The sequence below is a fragment of the Gracilinanus agilis genome, chromosome 4, assembly GCF_016433145.1.
Source record: "Gracilinanus agilis isolate LMUSP501 chromosome 4, AgileGrace, whole genome shotgun sequence".
Lineage (NCBI taxonomy): Eukaryota > Metazoa > Chordata > Mammalia > Didelphimorphia > Didelphidae > Gracilinanus > Gracilinanus agilis.
Genome location: NC_058133.1, coordinates 9,425,498 through 9,443,216, shown reverse-complemented (window position 1 = coordinate 9,443,216; position 17,719 = coordinate 9,425,498). Strand labels below are relative to the sequence as shown.

At 46.5% G+C, this 17,719-nt stretch overlaps 1 protein-coding gene across 1 annotated transcript in view; it reads right to left on the bottom strand.

The window, feature by feature from the left end:
• Window positions 1-245: 245 nt before the first annotated feature.
• The window catches only part of WLS (Wnt ligand secretion mediator), a 114,027-nt gene continuing 96,553 nt past the window's right edge, over window positions 246-17,719 (bottom strand). Inside the window, exons 7-10 of the mRNA XM_044674759.1 lie at window positions 15,647-15,790; window positions 13,397-13,480; window positions 4,128-4,281; window positions 246-340 (exon numbers count right to left, since the gene is read on the bottom strand). Of these exons, the coding sequence (XP_044530694.1) occupies window positions 246-340; window positions 4,128-4,281; window positions 13,397-13,480; window positions 15,647-15,790 (477 nt within the window). The remainder of the gene's footprint in view (window positions 341-4,127; window positions 4,282-13,396; window positions 13,481-15,646; window positions 15,791-17,719) is intronic.

Below are 17,719 nucleotides of genomic sequence, written 5' to 3'. Positions count from 1 at the left end.
ATTTTAGTTAGCCTAATTTCCCTCAGAATGAGTGAGCTGTTGTCCACACCAAAAAGCCCAAATTTTCCTAGATTTTGGCAAAAAGAAAATTCAGCAGTCTGTAAAACACACATGGACCTAAAACCATGACAAACATGAAACAGACCATGTAAAGGTAAAGAAGGAAGAACAACAGGATCCTCCTAAGGGCGGAGGCTTACCTGAACCCAGATGGGGAGGGATCGAAGCAGGAGAGGAGTCCAGAATCAGAGTCCCTTGGGGAGGGATCCAGGCATCCCTGGAGGCTCACCTGAGGGTCCCATGTCTGGAGTCCAGGTCCTGGTCCCATCTGGGTCGCCATCTGTAAAAATAAGATGCTCGAAGACCCTTCGGGTAAAGAGAAATCACAAGGCCAGAAGTCTACAGGTTTCCTCCCAGTTCAAAACCCGAGGCTCTGATTTGCAAAGCACATACATACACTTTTAGTTTCCTGTCTATACCCCACCCTGTGCTCCCCTTGCAAAAGACATCCAACTGATCTCAGAGACCACCTCTGGAGCTCTGAGGTCTCTTCTGGAGCTCATCTGGAACCCTGGGGTCTTTTCTAGAGCCCTGAGGCTCCCTTCAGAGCTCCAAGGTCTCTTTTGGAGCCCTGAGACCTCTCAGTGGCCTTCTGTTTCCTGTATGAGTTATCCTGCCCAGAGTACACTGTCAAATGGATTGACACACCTACAATTAACATAGTAACTTACTGATGACGGATATGATAACACACATAAAATTACTCTAATGATGCACACACTTTAAATTATAACTCAGATATTATTCTAGGACTAGAATCTTAATCTGGTTACACACACAGACTTTTCTTTGGGACTAAATTCTTATTATAAATCACACTTTTATATTTTTTCAATTCTAAAAACCACACTCAAAGCATCGATTAAGCTATTAATTATTGATTTTCTGGTTAGTGTCCCCTTGGGCCTCCTCAGGACCGCAGTCTCCCATTTGGTGGCCACCTCTCCGTGGTTCACTTCACTCTTCTCTCAGCCCCAAATTCTCCAGTTCTGAGTCCAGGAACCAGGCTCCAAACCCTTTCCCCTTGCTCTTGGATGGGGGATGTTGGTCTACTCCACTGACCATCCCTCTGTCTGTCTTTGGCCAGGGCTCCCCTGTGTGGTGCCTCCCTGGTTTGAACAGAAGTTTCCGGAGGGCGGACAATGTTTTTACTTTTGTCTTTCTCCTGTAGCCTTTGACTCACAGTACAAGCTAAATAGAACACCCCCCCCCCCCCGCCTGATGCATTCATCCTTTAAAGATGACTTCCGTATGATCAAATCTACTTCTTAGTTTTATTTTCCCTTTTGTTCTCCTTCTTGATGTCTCTGAAACTTGAGGCTCTTGCCTTCCACCTAGAGTGGACAGCTACTGGACTTGCGGGCCACCCATAACTCTTTGGAGTAGCCTTGAACTTGTCTGTCTATCCCTCCTCTGTCCTCATTCCCAAATACCGCCATGCATCCAAGGCTAGCAGGACTCCCAGCTCAAACACCTGGAACGCCTCTTGCATCTAACAAATGAGGGAAGGGAATCCCATGACTTGCATAAGTCACCTGTGTAATATGTGTAAAGCAGCAGGGCTTGTGGCTGGGTCCACCATGAACAGGGTCTCCTCTTTATCCTTATCTCTCATGTCCCACCTCTCTACAGAATTCACTCATATCCAAAAGCTGATGCCTCAGACGCAGGACTGTTCTGTGGAGGCAGAGGATGTGAGATCGAATCTCAGCTCGGCTCCCTCACCCGTGTGCCCTTGACTGGCTCCCATCCCTTCCCTCAACCTCATTTTCGTCCTCCATAGTGACAGGCTGAATTAGAGAGTGTGTGAGGCTCTTTCTTGCTCTAATCTTTCCATTGTGGGTAGCAATGTGCCTACGTGGGTGTATCTGTGTACGCCCCGGCCATCCCTAGGGAGGCTGGGATTTTAATTACTGTGTTAGCTTCAGGAAAGTCTTTTTGTTTATTAAAAACCAGTCGTGTGTGCCCGGCACTTAGCCAAGGCTCGGGACTTGATTTGACTTTTCACTCTGGTTATAGTGAGAGCAGGATGTGTCTGTCTGTCTGTCTGTCTGCATTGCTGGTGGACACGTCCTTTGGGAGAAGACGAATAAATCTCTCCCCGGATCATTTAAGCCTCTCCTCAGATGCAACTAAAAAGGTCCCACAGGTAGCAACAAACAGAGGTAGTCGTCTGCCTCCAAAGGGAATACTCCAACCACTGTACCACACTGCCTCTGGGGCTGGAGCTCAGGTCCCAGGACTCCTAGTTCATTGGGAAAGTGAAGTTTTCTTCTCCTTGGAACCAAACTGATTTTTAATCCTTGCTCGGATCCTTCTTGTAAACAGGGTTTTTTTTTTAAAATTAAAAAACCAAACACTTACCTTCCATCTTAGAATCAATACTGTATATTGGCTCCAAGGCAAAAGAGTGATAAAGGCTAGGCAAGAGGGGTTAAGTGACTTGCCCAGGGAGACCCAGCTAGGAAGTGTCTGAGGCCAAATTTGAACCCAGGCCTAAACCTGGCTCTCAATTCATCAAACCACCTAGCCACCCCCTTAAATAGGGTTTAAGAGAATCTTTGATTTTCCAGGTTCTGGGGGACTGGAGAGAACATCTTTTCCAACTCCTTTCTTTTAGAGGAGAAGGAAGGGAAGCCCAGAGAGATAGCGCCTTGCCCGAGGTCACCCAGGAACTCAAGAGTCTCCTTATTGGGTGAGAGGTAAGTCAACTGCTTTTTGGGGCACTCCCCTGGGGGACAGCAACCACCTTAAATGAAGTAGACTTGGCCCAACTTCCACCACTGGTCACCAGCAAAAAGCCCCAAAGCCCTTCTGGATCACCAAGGGATGAAATCAGTCTATTCTTTTCCAGGAAAACCATTTTTCCTGCTTTCAGTCACTGCCCCAGGCACATGGCTCTTTGGAAGCCTGATTTCCCCTCTCTCCCCATCAACTTTTGCACATACAAGATCAGTGAAAGACAAAGACCAAGAGGATAATGAAGCCATCCATGGCTCCAGAGCTCAGCCAGAACTGAGCCTCTTGTCTCCCAGTCAGCCTAGGCTGGTCTTTTTTTTTTTTTTTAATTCTTACCTTGTGTCTTGGATTCAATATTGAGTATTGGTTCCAAGGCAGAAGAGAGGTAAGGGCTAGGCAAATGGGTGAAGTGACTTGTCCAGGGTCACCCAGCGGGGAAGTGTCTGAGGCCAGATTTGCATCTTTGGGCCTGACTCTCAATCTACTGAGCCCCTGAGCTGCCCCTGGGGGCTGGTCTTAAAGAGCAGGCTGACTTGGGGAGAAGAGACCCAAGAGATGGGGCGCAGGGGTCCTGTTCACCAACAGCACCTTTAGCACCGACCTCAGACCTTTGGCCTTGGCAGAGCCGATCATCTATATACGTAGGGTTCGATTCCATTTAACGGAACACCTACCCATGTTGAAGATGATTCTTCTCTATCTAAATCCTGGGTTCTACGCTGTATCAGACACAGAAACAGTTCAGACAGAGAATGCCGTTTCCACTAAGGAGCTTGTGCCCTGGTGGGCGAGCTAAAAGCTGCGCATCAAGCCTCCAGAGTAGGGCAGAAGCTGCTCAGTGCCCTGAGTGGGGGGACAATCCGAACAGCAGAATTAGGGGCAGAGACGGAATCGAGACATAGAAAGGCAGAACCAATGGGACTTCATGAGAAATCATAATTCTAAGCGTAAGGCTTCCCATCTCCGGGCCAGGAAGACGGCACCCTTGATTCAAAGAGAAAAGTCGGAAGAAGGAGAATCCTAGGATCATACACAGAGCAAAGAGAGGACGCTGGGAGTCCACAACATTCCTACCCCTAACTGTACAGATGAGAAACGGAGGCATGGAGCAGCAAGTGACTCGTCCAGGGCCCCCTGGCAAGGCAGGACTTGGCCTCGGGTCTCCTGGATGCCAGCCCTTCACCCACTGCCTCACTCCGTATCCAAAGAAGGGCTCATTCCGAGGGGGGGGGGGCTCCACAGCAAGCAGCCCAGTGAGGCCCCACCAGAGGTTCTGAGCCAGGCAGTCTAGAGGAGAACCCCCCAGGGCAGAGCAGAGTTTGGCTCACCATTGGATGGGTCTTCCCCATAGTTTTTGTGAGATGGTGCATACAGGAACATCAAGGCAAAGACATAGAGATTCCACATGCCGTAGATGCCTGTGAAAAAGGCGCTGTTCACCTGGACCGTGACGCCACCCCATTTCCAGTGGCCTTCCGTCACCTGTCATAGAAGACAAAAGTGGATGTGGTCAGAGCTGACCCACGCAAACCCGTCATCCCTTGGGCCACCCACCAGAGGAAGTCATTGGAATCTTAGTCTCCTCATCCATCAAATGGGTCTAATAAGGCCTGAAGAATTTAACTTTGTAGGTTTTGTATTGAAGTACAATAAAGAGAATCTTTTGATAAATGAAGACATCAAGGCCCAGAGAGAGACTTACCCAAGGTCACACAGCTTCTACAGATCTGAGGCATGTAACATGTATAATCTTAAGTGGGGTGAACTGCCTCACAGAATTCCACAGTACCCCCCAGAACTCCAGGAGAGGGGGCTGTTGGGGCAGTTAAGAATGTGGGTATAAAAAGCAGGACACCCAGCTTGGCAAACTCACTCTTTGGAGGACAGAGGGAGCTGGGTGGCTGGAAGGGGGTAGGATTACTTCTTCTCAGTAGCTTAGATTATCTCTAGCCCAGAGCGTAGGGTGGTTCATTGTTGAATACTCCATATAGACTCTAACCAGACTGTTTCCCAAAGGCTGAGAGCACTGTGACAAAACCTTGTAAGCAGTGTCCCAGCCAATCCCTAAATAACTACAGATCTACAATCAAGATCATCTCTCCATCTTGGACTTGTTAATATTAGATTTTAGGAGACAGTTTAGATTGTGAGGGAGTTTAGGGAGAAATAGTTTTATTCAGAGGCTTTCCCCTCTGGGGGGATAGCTACTCTGACAGCACCTTGAAGATCATAGATAGATTTTACCTTACCCTCAAACCTTTGACCTTTTTCCTTCTTCCCTGTTTCCCTGAATTAATAAATCCCTTCTCTTGTTAAGAGTGTGAAGTGTGAGGTATTGTATTTCAGGCTATGTAAGCCTATTTCATACATTACCTAAGCCAAATCTCCATCCTGGCAGATCCTGAGAGTAGTTGTGATCCAGTGATCAAGAAAGTTACTTGAAGACATCCTGAGTACTTTACCTATTTTGGGCTTAGGGAATAAGCCTCCAACAGAGGAAGTTGCCAATTTCTGTGGGATTATTCCCTTTTTGTTAGCCAATTTAGCCCTGTGATAGCTAAGTCAGAGAGCCTCCATTTCTGGACAGAAAGGGATTCTGTTAATAACAGTTACCAGAAGCTGCAACCTTCAAAGGAGGGGGAGGAAAAAGAATTCCATCCACTCACTCCCCTCCCCCTTGCTAGAAGTTTGCAGCCTGGGGCTTGGAGCCTGCTCAGACACCATTGCTAACTGGTCCCATTTTTACAGGCAGAATTTGAACCCAGGTCTTCCATCTCCAGTTCAGTACAATTACTATTCTCTTAATCATGCTTTCTCTTCCCAAGCAAGACCAAGTGTCATCAAGATTTTTCTCTCTCTGCTCCTGTCTTTCACTTATGCTTAGAAATCCCTCCCTACCAGTTCTACCTGCTTTTCAAGGCCCAGTACAGATTTCCACCTTCTCCAGCCAGGAATGAAGAAGCCACCATTGTTTGCACTGACTAAGAGCACGACAAGAATGTAGGACCCCACTGGGGAGACACAGTCCTCTTCCAGACCAGTCCTTATCCATGTAACCATAGTTTTAACTTGTATTTCAGTGATTTGGGGTCCTGTCTTATTGGGGTTTCTTCTCTTGCCCAGGTGACTCTCTATTGGGCTTCCATCCTGAGTTGACATTGGGGTGAAGAGTTGGATGATATTCTTTTTACTGTACCTAGGTGAATGCATTTGCCCTTATTGCTACATCTCCTTAGTCTATACAAACCGACTTCCATACACCTGAAAAGTGGTCATTCAAGCTCTGTTGACTTTAAACTCCATGAAGCTTTCAAATCTTACAGCTGAAGCCCTGGAAGGAGTCTCATCCCCACATTTAATATGGATGAGACAATGGAGGTCCAGGGCGTTAGTTACAGTGAGTGAAAAAGGGTCTTGGAATTCAGAAGCTGGATGATAAATGTCAGCTGCATAACTCCAGGCAAACTTCTTGCAAGCTCCAACCAGACCGTTCCCACCACTTTTTAAGAAGCTTCTTTACAAGTGCTCTCTCTTGCCTACAAGGTAAAATACAAACTTGTTCTTCTCACTCTGGCTCTAGATACTTAATCCCCCTCCAGGACACTTCTTTGCTATCATGGCCATCTGGGCCTTTGGGTGGCTATTCCCTAGGCCTGAAATGCAGTTCCACTTCCCAGAGAAATCAATCAATTAAAATTTATTCAGCACCTACTACCAAAGAGATCAAAGAGAGGGGGAAAGGACCTATTTGTACCCAAATATTTATAACAGATGTTTTTGTGGTGAAAAAGAATTGGAAACTAAAGAGATTGCCAAAATGGCTGAACAAGTTGTGGTATATGATTATAACGGAATACTATTGTGCCATAAGAAATGAGTAGTCATATGATTACAAAATCCTGGAAAATCTTAAATGAAGTAATATAAAGGGAAGTGAGCAGAATCAGAACATTGTGTACAGTAACACCAATAATGTATGAGGATCAACTGTGAATGACAACTATTATCAGCAATGGAAGGATCCAAGACAACTCTAAGAGACTCATGTAAAAATGGCTCTCCATCACCAGAGAAGGAACTGCCAGAGCCTGAATAAAGACTGAAGCATACCATTCTTTTTCTCTAGTGTAAGCAATATGTGTCTTGTTTTAAAACATAATGAACATGGAAATTTGTATTGCATGAAAACATATGTACAATCTATATCATATTACCTACCTTTGTGGGGAGGGGAGAGGAATGGAAGGGAGAAAAAATGGGTGGCAAGATGGCAGAAATGATTATTAAAAATTGTATTGACCATTCATCTGAAATAAATAAATGAATAGGGGAAAAAACAGCACCTACTATGTGTCATGTACTATGCTTGCACTGCAGATACAAAAGAGACAAAAGACAATTCCTACCCTCAAGGAGCTTATAGTCTCATGAGGGAGAAAGCAAGCCAAGAAATCTAAAACAAGCAAGCTATAGACAAGATAAACAGGAAATGATTAACAGAGGGAAGACAATCAAATTGAAAGGGGTGGGATAAGGCTTCTTGTAAAAGTTGGCATTTTAGTTTGAACTTACTTTCTTCCATAGTTCAGTTCAAATAGATAGGAAGTCTATCCTGACCTCTCTTTCCATTCTGCTATCAGTAATTGCCTGCCTTTCTTCTAGAAATTATTGTACGTATTTTATGTTATCAGATGTAGTCATATATTTTATCACATATATTTATATATTTTATTTTCTACATATATGTTATTTCCCCTGATATTATGTCATTTCCTTGAGAGCACGGGCTGCTTCATTTGTCTTTGTATCCTCAGTCCCTAGCATTGTGCCTGATACAGTGTGCATTGAATACTTGTTCCATGAATGAATGCCGGCGACCATGGGGTCACCTTCTTCTCTGGTCTCCCGCTGATGCTCAGCATGATACTGAGTGCCTAGGAGCAGGCAGGTGTGGTAGAAAGAATACCAGTCATACACACACACAAGCTACTGATTCACCTCTGCTGTTTATTATGTCTATGATCCTAAACAGGTCACAATTTTCAGGTCTGTAAAATCAGGATATAAATGCAGGACCTATTCTACGGGCTGGCTGTAAGGGAAGGAGCTTGGTAAATCTGCAAGTTCTTCATTTGAGTGCGTGTTATTATTAGCAAATGTGCTCAAGAGAGAAACTCAGCTATATTGGGAAGGACCAAAGAGACCAACCCATCCAACCTCCTAATTTTCCACATAGAGAAAAGATCAAATGACATTTCCTCGGTGGCACTACTAATAAATGGAGGAGCTGGGATTTTAACTTCAAAGGGTCCCTTCCAGTATCCTTCATTTTTTGCCTCTTTCTTTGAGAAGGAGTAAGACAATTTTGCAATGCAGATCTGTCATGGGTAATCATAGATTGTGGTTTTCTTTTTTTTTAATGTCCCCTCATTTCTTTATCTGAAGGGGGGTGAGTGAGATAAATTCTGAGGGTCCCTTCCAGATCTGAGCAGTATAACCATGACATGTAAGGAATCCTCACTTTTTTTGATGCTTCAAATATGGATAATTTGAATGTTGTTCTTCTGCCCTGACATCTTCTGAATCTCAAGTTGATACTTTTAGACATTGATTCATACTGTACAAATATAGATTCAGCTCCATATGTAGAGAAAGCTGGAACCTTCTTCAGACAAGCTCTCTGGGCTCAAAATGAAGGACAAGAATAAGAAGCAGCAGAGAGGAAGAACCATCAAATGTGAAAATCAGAATTAGCTGCATGTGCCCAAGGATTATTTCTTCTACAATCTTGCTTCCAACTGTACTTCTTTATTCATCCCCAGGGAAGAGTTTGCTACTTTATGCCGTTATTTTAACAGTTAGTTTTTTCAAGGAAGAGGTAATTCAGTTTCCATATTTTTAAATGAGGGAGAATCTAAATGTAGAAGACGGACAAGCTTCTTTGTGGCTTCCATCCTATCATATGACTTTGAACATACTGAGTCTGTGTGCGCCTCAGATCATCATAGCTGTGGACAGTCTAGCTGCTCTGCCTATTAGCCCCCTGGCTCAGAGTTTCTCAATATTCAGGCACACAGCTTCTAGAGATCCACCCTCATGAGGCAGTTATTTATAAATAAAATAAATATTTATTAACAGCCTACAGTGTGCCAAGTACCGCGCTAAGAGCCGGGGATACAAATAGAAATTTTAAAAAAGAAGTGCTTGCCCTCAGGGAGCTCCCAATCTAAAATCAAAGCTATAAGAAATGACAACTTTTCAGTCTGACGAGCTTTTCACTTCCAAGGTAAGAGGACTGACTCTCTCTAGGACGAAGTATTCCCTCTGGTCAGTTTCTTTCTAGAAATCCCTCTTTTCCCCCTACGAGAAGTCCTGGGCTCATATCCTCACTCTTTCATTTACTCCCTGTGTGACTTGGTACAAGGCACTTTGTCCATCAGTCTGGGCTTCGGTTTCCTCTATAAACCAAAGGAGCTGGGTGAGATGGTCCCTTCCAGCTCTATGTCCAACAATGCCACCTGTGACCACTTTGAGGAATAGGCGGCACCCAGGAGGATGAGGAGACAAATTCTAGGCTCAGTTCAATCTGATAGACAATCAGAATCTGCTCTGTGCTGGTTACTTTGGTAGGTGCTGTGGGTACAAAGACAAAACAATGTCTGCCCTCAAAAAGCTGACATTCTACTAAGTTCTTGAGCACCGTTTCCGCCTCTGACTAGGACTATATCACCCTCGGCAAGTCATACAAGTTCTCTGGACTCAATCTCACCTATCTGTAAAATGGGGATAGCAATTCTTATACTACCACCCTCAAAGGAAAGGAGAGTATGGTATAGTAGATAGAGAGCCAGCCTCAGAACTAGGAAGATCTGGGTTCAAATCCCACTTCTGATGTACCAGTCAATCAACAAACATTTATCAGTTGCTTACTATGTGCCAAGGATTGTACTGAGCACTGGAGATTTTGTTATTTATTTTTAAACCCTTCCCTTCTTTCTTAGAATCAAAACTATGTATTGGTTCCAAGACAGAAGAGTAGTAAGGGCTGGACAATGGGGTTAAGTAACTTATCCAGGGTAACCCAGCTAGGAAGTATCTGAAGCCAGATTTGAACCTAGAATCTCTCATCTCTAGGCCTGGCTCTCAATTTACTGAGCCACCAAGCTGCCCCCTGGGCACTGGAGAGTTAAAGGAAAAACAGTTTCTGCCCTCAAAGAATTTATATTCTCCCAGGAGAGATAAGACCTACCTAACTGGGTGCATACAAAATAGATGACAAGAAATCTGAAGGAAGATTCTAGCTGCCTGATGGACCAAGAAATCCCTTTTACATAAAGTGTCTCGAAGGAACCCAAGAGATGAATGTGAGAAGGGAGAGCATTCCAGGCATGGGGGCACAGCCAGTGCAAAGACCGCCAGGGAGGAGATCAGGGGACAGAATATTCCATGTGGCAGACAGCAAATGCCCGAGGAGAATGGAGTGGAGTAATGCGCAAGGCGATTGGAAGGTAGGAAGAGGAGTTGGGGGTAGAGAGTCAGCAAAGGGTTTATATTTTCTTCTAGAGGCAGGAGGAGGGAGTACTTTTTTATTCAAGAAATGAATAATCCCGACTCTTCCCTGAAAGGAAAAATACTGAAGCGGAAGCTTAACTGCTTTGGCCACATAACGAGAGGACAAGAGTCATTGGAAAGGACCCTGATGTTGGGAAAGAAGGAAGGTCAAAGGAGAGGGCGATGGCGGACGATGAGATGGCTAGACAGTGTCATGGAGGCGACTTTGGCAAGAAATCACGAAGCAACAGACACACCTGAGCAACAGTAAGAGGGAGCCCCAAGAGTTCACCGAACAGGAAAGGTAACACGACCAGATCCACACTTGGAGGAATCACTCAGGCGGCTGTGGGAAGGGTGGAGTAGAATGGAGAGAACGTTGAGGCAGGGAGACCAAAGAAGAGGTGGCAGTGGTCTAGGTTAGATAGGATGAGTTCTCCCCCAAGACTTCTTTCTTCTGAGTCTATAAAATGTCCACTTGATTTTTGCCCCAAGTCCAAGGGCTATCATCATTGTCATCATGGCAGAAGAGAGTAAGCGCTGGCCTGGAAGCTGAGAAGCCCTGGGTTCGAGTTCCGCCTCAGACACACAAGGCTATGGGACGATTAACATCTCAGTGCCTTCCAGGCAAATCTCAAAGATTCTGAGTTTCAGAAAAAGGGGGTGGCCTGCATTAGTAAAGGGCGTTTCTCATTTCCTCACTTAGGAGTCCCCAGTACAAATGAAATCGTAGGTTGAGGCATGATCCAACTCTGACGATCACGGTGCCATTGGAAGGAAAACACTGGAAACTGTAAAGTTATATTTAAACAGATGATTCTTGTTGCTGCTGCTGTTAATAAGAAAATGCTCGTTTATTTGACTAGAGGCAGATCTTTCCTTCTCTTAGAAGCAAAAAACCCCACCCCTTGGTTTTTTTGGAGGGAGGCTAATTTTATATAGCATTTAACATTTTAATACACAATCTCATTTGATCCTTTGGTGTAGGCAGGGGTTATTATTGTCCCATTTTACAGATTAGAAAACTGATGAAATATTTCTAAGGACCCCCCCAAAGAATGGGTCCATTGCTAGAACAATGTGTGTGCATGATGAAGGGGAAGAGCAGAAGACTATTTGCAAAGGCCTTTGGGAATGTGCTTCAGTGGGATGTGACCTGTAACTTTACACCAGCCTGGCCAGGATTGCCCATCATGAAGGTCAGCGATCTTCTCCATGCGTCACAGGCATGCTCTCTGATCTTTCCTGCCTGAAGAGCCTGGCTGCTGTGCTTACAAGTCTTTAAAAATGCCAGGCCTTTAAAAGCCCAACTACAAAGCCCTTGGGTCACTGCATTCTCCAGCCCCTCCTTCGGCCCCTCATTCTAGGTCACCCGGCTTTAAGATTCCTCTTGAATTCAATTTCATGCAGCTTAAAGCCCAGGCAAGCTCTCCCAGCAAGCAGTGGGACACAATGAGGTTTTTTTAGAAACATTCCTTTCCCTAAGGGCTGGGATCCATTTCAAAAAGTTACTCAACGGGTCCTTCTTTTAGGTGAGATCACCACCGAGACTACTCGAAAATGGTATTAAAAAAAAATCCGGTAATGACTCTATTAAAACATTACCTGGGAGACATCTCGTTATGCCCCAAAATGGCTTAGATGTCTATAAATAAACCTAAAAAAAAACAGCAGGAAGAATGTAAAGGAACTAATGAATCTGAAATGTGCCTCTCCTTCAGCCAAAATCCACCCTGGATGATTTTTGTATTGGATATAAAAAGACAGATGAGGGACAGCCGGGAGATGGATGGAAAACACTGTGGAGATGTGAGATTAATCTTCTCCAAGCTTCACCCACAAGCCCGGCTCCCTTGGAGGCTGGCCTCCTTTGCAAGAAAAGGCCAAGCTAACAAAACTCTTGGAAGGTTAAGATTGAGCAACAATTCTTTGTTTGAAAGAGAAGGAAAGAGTCCCATTTGGCTGGATGAAGCAGTGGAGAGAGACATTCAAGAGGGAATTGAGGGGCAGCTGGGTAGCTCAGTGGATTGAGAGCCAGGCCTAGAGACGGGAGGTCCTAGGTTCAGATCTGGCCTCAGACACTTCCCGGCTGTGTGACCCTGGGCAAGTCACTTGACCCCCATGGCCCACCCTTACCACTCTTCCACCTAGGAGCCAATACACAGAAGTTAAGGGTTTAAAAAAAAAAAAAAAAGAGGGAATTGCCCTTCCTCTCAGTTTCCCTTGGAGTCCATTATATCTCCCCATTGGTTTGTCTTTGCTTCTTCTCTTTTCCCCATTGATCGTGGTTCGAACACTACCTTATTTCACCATGGGCTGACGCATGAATTCTTCCCCTGCCTTTGACTCAGCTAGCTCGATGAAAAACTCATTCACGATTTAGGACATGGTCCTTAGGGTGACCAGAGAAATTCCCAAAGTGCCCAAGGCTTTAAAAACACACATTTGAGGACAAAGACAGGGTGCCTCTCAACCAGGACAGATGATCTCTAAGGGAAGGACTTCCTCCGGCCTCTGCACACCCAACTGGAGACTCTTCAGAGCCGTGGCTGTGAATAGCGCCTGGTCCAAGCCATCACCAGGGAGCTGGTACTACCGTTTGCTTCAGAGCACAGATATGGCCCTAATAGCTAATAGCTAACATTTATGAAGTGCCTACTTCGAGCCAGGCACTGAGAGAGGTATTTTACCAGCAGATTTGGTCTTGAAAATGTCCTCACCTATAAAACTTCCCCAGGGTTGTTGTGAAGATAAAATGAGCTATACACAATGACTACAGTAAGGGAAACAGCGCTTGATCACGATTTCTTATCACTGTTATCATTGTCGTCCAATGATTCAACATTCCTGCTTTGGTTCCTGATCCTTGCTTTTTCTATAGTATTGAACTTTTTGCCCAGAATCTCAGAGTTCCAGATTTAGAACTCGAGAGGACCCAGATGGCGTCATCGCCCAGAGGAGGAAGTTGGGGCCCTGACCTCCTTCTGCCATCACCCCCAACAAACCCGAGTCTCCTCAGGGATAGAGGCCCCCGCCAGAGGCTTACCTGGCTAACGATGAAGAAGATGACCGTCATGGCGGCACAGGCCAAGGTGACAAGCATGAGGAATTTGAATCGGAAAATCAGCCCCTGTTTGGAGGAAGCACAAAGGTCTCTTTTAGGCGGCAGCCAACGTGCTGGGTTTCATGTTTTCATGGAAAAAAATCACAGAAGTTTCCCCAAATGCACCAACAACACATACAGAACTTAACTGTCGGGAACAAAGGGCTCGATCTGCCAAGGCTGTGCCGCTGACTTCCCCTCAGTGAAGCAATGGAAGGCAGGCATTTCCTAGAACCCAATTTTTCCTGTGCCCTTATCTCCTACGAAACAGGGATTCCAGAGACCGGAAAATCAAATTAATAGCAAGTCTCATGGCTAATTTCCCTGCTAAGCTGGTTATGATTCCCTTCAGGGGCTCCAAGAAACCAAGCCTGGGCTTCTCCGACATTCTAATGCGATTCTGCTCCAACGAGCACACAAACAGGCATGTGGCTGGTGGCACGCCAGGGGCTGACTGGAACTTTTCCCACTTCTGAAAAGAGGGCCGGCCCTGCCTCCAGCCGGTCATAATAGCGGCCACTGACATGAGCCTGAAGGCCGGTGGGGCTCCGGGTATGAATCCAGGCGGGCCCAGGCTCCCGCCTCTGGGGCAGAGAAGGTGCCTAATAAATGTTTGTTGATGGATTGATTCCAAGTTCGTTGCTCCTCCTGCCGGACCACACTTCCTCCAAACTCACGGGGCTGCCCGGAGGCTCCAGGGAGTGAGGTGTCACGTGCCGGACAAGGAAATCACAATTATAAGCGTCCTGCAGACCGCTGAGCGCTTCGGAAATGCCAGCCGTGCCTGTTGTCGTTTACGCGCCAGGCGGGCATCACTAGAGAGGATCACCGATCCGCCCTCAGCTCAGTCTGCCCCAATCCATACCCTCCCCTGGCTCCCCATCGCTGCCTCTGCTTAAAAGCTCTTCAACGCCTGCTTCCATATTTTTCTGGAATCCGTGGACAGGATGGCCAGTCCTCCTGCCCGCTGGCATTCAGCCAAAGCTGCCTTCTTTTTCTCTGCTCCTTCCAAGTCATCTCCCATCTCCATGCCTTTGGATGCCACAGCCAGCTGCCATGCCTGGAGCGAACTCTCTCCTTGCCTCCACCCCAGAGTCTCTCTTCTTCAGGAGGAAGAGGTGCTGCTGGCTCGCCCAACAGCTAGCTAGTGCCCTCCTCTCCCCAGCGACCTTGTATTTAACGGTTTTGTCTTCATTCTCTTTATACTTATTTTCTATATGCATATATATACACAAATAAAGATATTATAAATCCTCTAAGCATCGTTTATCAATAGATGAGGTATGCCTATTTGTAGAATGTTATTACTTTGCATAAGAAATAAATATAAATTATATTCATTTATATACATTAAATGTACAGTTGGAAAACATCTTTTATTGACTTCTTATAAGAAATAAGTCCTTTTTACTTATGCATTCATGTATATTTATGGAATATTTTTATTACGGACTTTTTAAAGAAATAAAGATAATAAATTATGTTAATTTACATACATTAGATGCATAAAAATTATATTGACTTTTTATAAGAAATAAGTCCTACATTCATGTGTATTTATAGAATATTTTATTATGGGCTTTGATAAGAACTAAAGATAAATTATATTAATTTACATACATTAAATGTATATTCAGAAAAAATTTTATTGTTGGCTTTTTATAAGAAATAAGTCCTATTTACTTATATATTCATGTATATTTGTAGAATATTTTTACTATGGGCTTTGATAAGAAATAAAGAGAATAAATTATATTTATTTACATATTTACTTAATTTAAATATTTTTTTATTTTTAAATATTTTAAAATATTTTAATTTATTTAAGTATTTACATATTTGTTTACATTAAATGTATATTTATAAAATATTTTGATTGACTTTTTATTTAAAAATAAGCATAATAAAGCACATGTAATGCATTAGATGTATCTGTATAGAACATTCTTATTATTTACTTCTCATGAGAAATAAGCATGATAAATTCTTTACCCACGTTCTACGTATATTTCTAGAAGATATTTAGATTATTCATAACGTATTTCTGTCTGGATTAGTGTCTGATGGGGACTCGGGGCTGCTGCCTGCCTGTGGAGGTCAGGACCACCGGAGCTGGGGAGGGGGAAGCTTCCTTTGCTCCGTCCTGAATGCCCAAAGCCCTGGCCGCCCTCCACCCAAGCAGGGAAGGCTCACCTCATAGTGTAGCCGGCGAACCTTGCTCATGGCGGGCAGGCTTGACTGCTTTCCGCTGATGTTCCGGAACACCTGGAAGACCATGAAACACAGGAACAGGAAATAGAGGCAGAGGCAGATCCCGGCGACGATGATGAAGGCCATCTGACAGATTCGGGTAAAGGAACGATAATCCAGAGGGTAGAGACAGACCAAAAGGACAAAAACCAGGCGGCTGGCTTTTGGGCATCACCCAGGAGGAGGTCCACATTTGTTCCCCGGCCCATGATGCCAAACCTAATCCTGATCGTTGCTGTTACTAGAACGTCATCGTGCTAAGAGAAAGGCAAAGGAAGGTCCCTGAACTCGAGGAGGCGCCATTCTAACGGGGAGGACTGTGTGTGAGCAGCGACACAGAAACTGGGGGACTGCCCCGGGGGAAGGTCCTCGGCCTTGGAGTCCGGGGTCTGTGCCTGGGTCTCACTGCCGGATCTCATCCCTGCTGGCATGTACAAGGGGCTGCCGTGTCCCCCGAATCTCTGAGGAGGGGGCGGCTGGGAGTGGAGCACCGCATGCAGCGTCTGAGTTTTTAAAATACTCCTGGCGTGTGGGATGGTCCCTCCCTCCTCCATCCCCTTGTTTAAGCTCTGGGATGGGGGCCGCCGGACGTCCTGGGAAACGGAGCTGAGCCAGGACCAAAAGCTCAAGCGAGAATCCTCTCCTGACAGGCACAGGATCTCCCACCAGCTGTTTCTCTCTCTCTGCTCCCAAGTACCCCGACTGCAATGGCCGCCATCCACTCAGGTTTCTCAGAATGGGCTTCGCCTCCCAGGACGTCCCTGGCACCGACGGGGCGGCGCCAAAGGAATGGGAGATTTGGGTCCACGTGACCTCTGGAACGCAGGATGGGACGGTCAAAGCCTCAATTCATCCAACAGTGGCCACGAGGCAGGCCCCGGGCTAAGCAGAGACCCAGGCCCAGTCCCTGCCCTCGAGGCTCTGCCATGGAACGGGGGACAACCTGTAAACCCGCTATGGACGGAGAAATGGGACAGAATTGAGAGAAGAAGGGGTGAACGGCTGGCCAAAGGTCTTCTGGGTGGGGAACAGCAGAACCAGGGTCCGAGCCAGGGTCCTCTCTGCTGGACCGACGTCCCGAGGACCTGTGGCAAGTCTGAGCCTCCATTTCCTCATCCATTACAAAGGAGCCTGTGTCTGCTCTGGCCCTAAATCACGGCCCCTTGCCAGAAAAGGGGGTGGGGGGGGGGGGCCCTTAATGCTGTAGGGTCGGGTAAGGGGCCTGTGGAAGGAGCACAAGCTCACATCACTTGTGGGGCGCCGCGTTTTACTGACTTAGACATTCCCCAGCTGCACTTTAATGAGGGGCGCTCCACAGTGTGGCCCCCGGCCCCCCTCTGATAGCTGCAGCAGGAGGAACGGGGGGGGGGGGGGGGGGCCAGGAGGCAGCCAGCTAGCCCAGCGGAGGGAGCGCCAGGTCTGCAGCTGAGAACCGGGGTTCGAATCTGGCCTCGGACACTCCTTTGCTATATGATCCTGGACAAGTCACTCGAGCCTCTTTGCCCAGCCCTCCCCCTTCTGTCTTGGAGCTGTTACCAGTCAGAAGGGTTTAAAAAACAAGAATGCAGAGCAAGTGAGGAAGCCCTGGGTTCAAGTCTTGCCTAGACTCGAAATCGGAGAGTAGGTGCCCCTCGGCGTTGGGGAAGGCGCTTTGCTCCGGGGCACAGGAAGCCGCTGCCCCTCCCAGCACTTCGGGGGAGAGAAAGATCCGTCTCTGCTAGGCCTCCCCCGCCCAGCCCAGCCATCTGCGGCAGCCTGGAGCCCTGCCAGCAGGGGGGGCAGTCCACGATGGAGGGTCCGTAAATGGCGGCAGAAAAGGGCTCCTGAGGGGGAGTCTCCGAGGAGCCCAGCCTGCCCCCTCCTCGCCTGCCTCGCCCCCCGCGAGAGGGACCTCAGCCTTGCTTGACCCCTACGGGAAGCGCCGGGCCGGGGCTGCCTCCGAGGCTGCCGTTTGTGTTTCCAACAACTTCCCTTCGTCCCTTCGTCCCTTCCTTTTCATTGGTCCGGTGGAGGGGG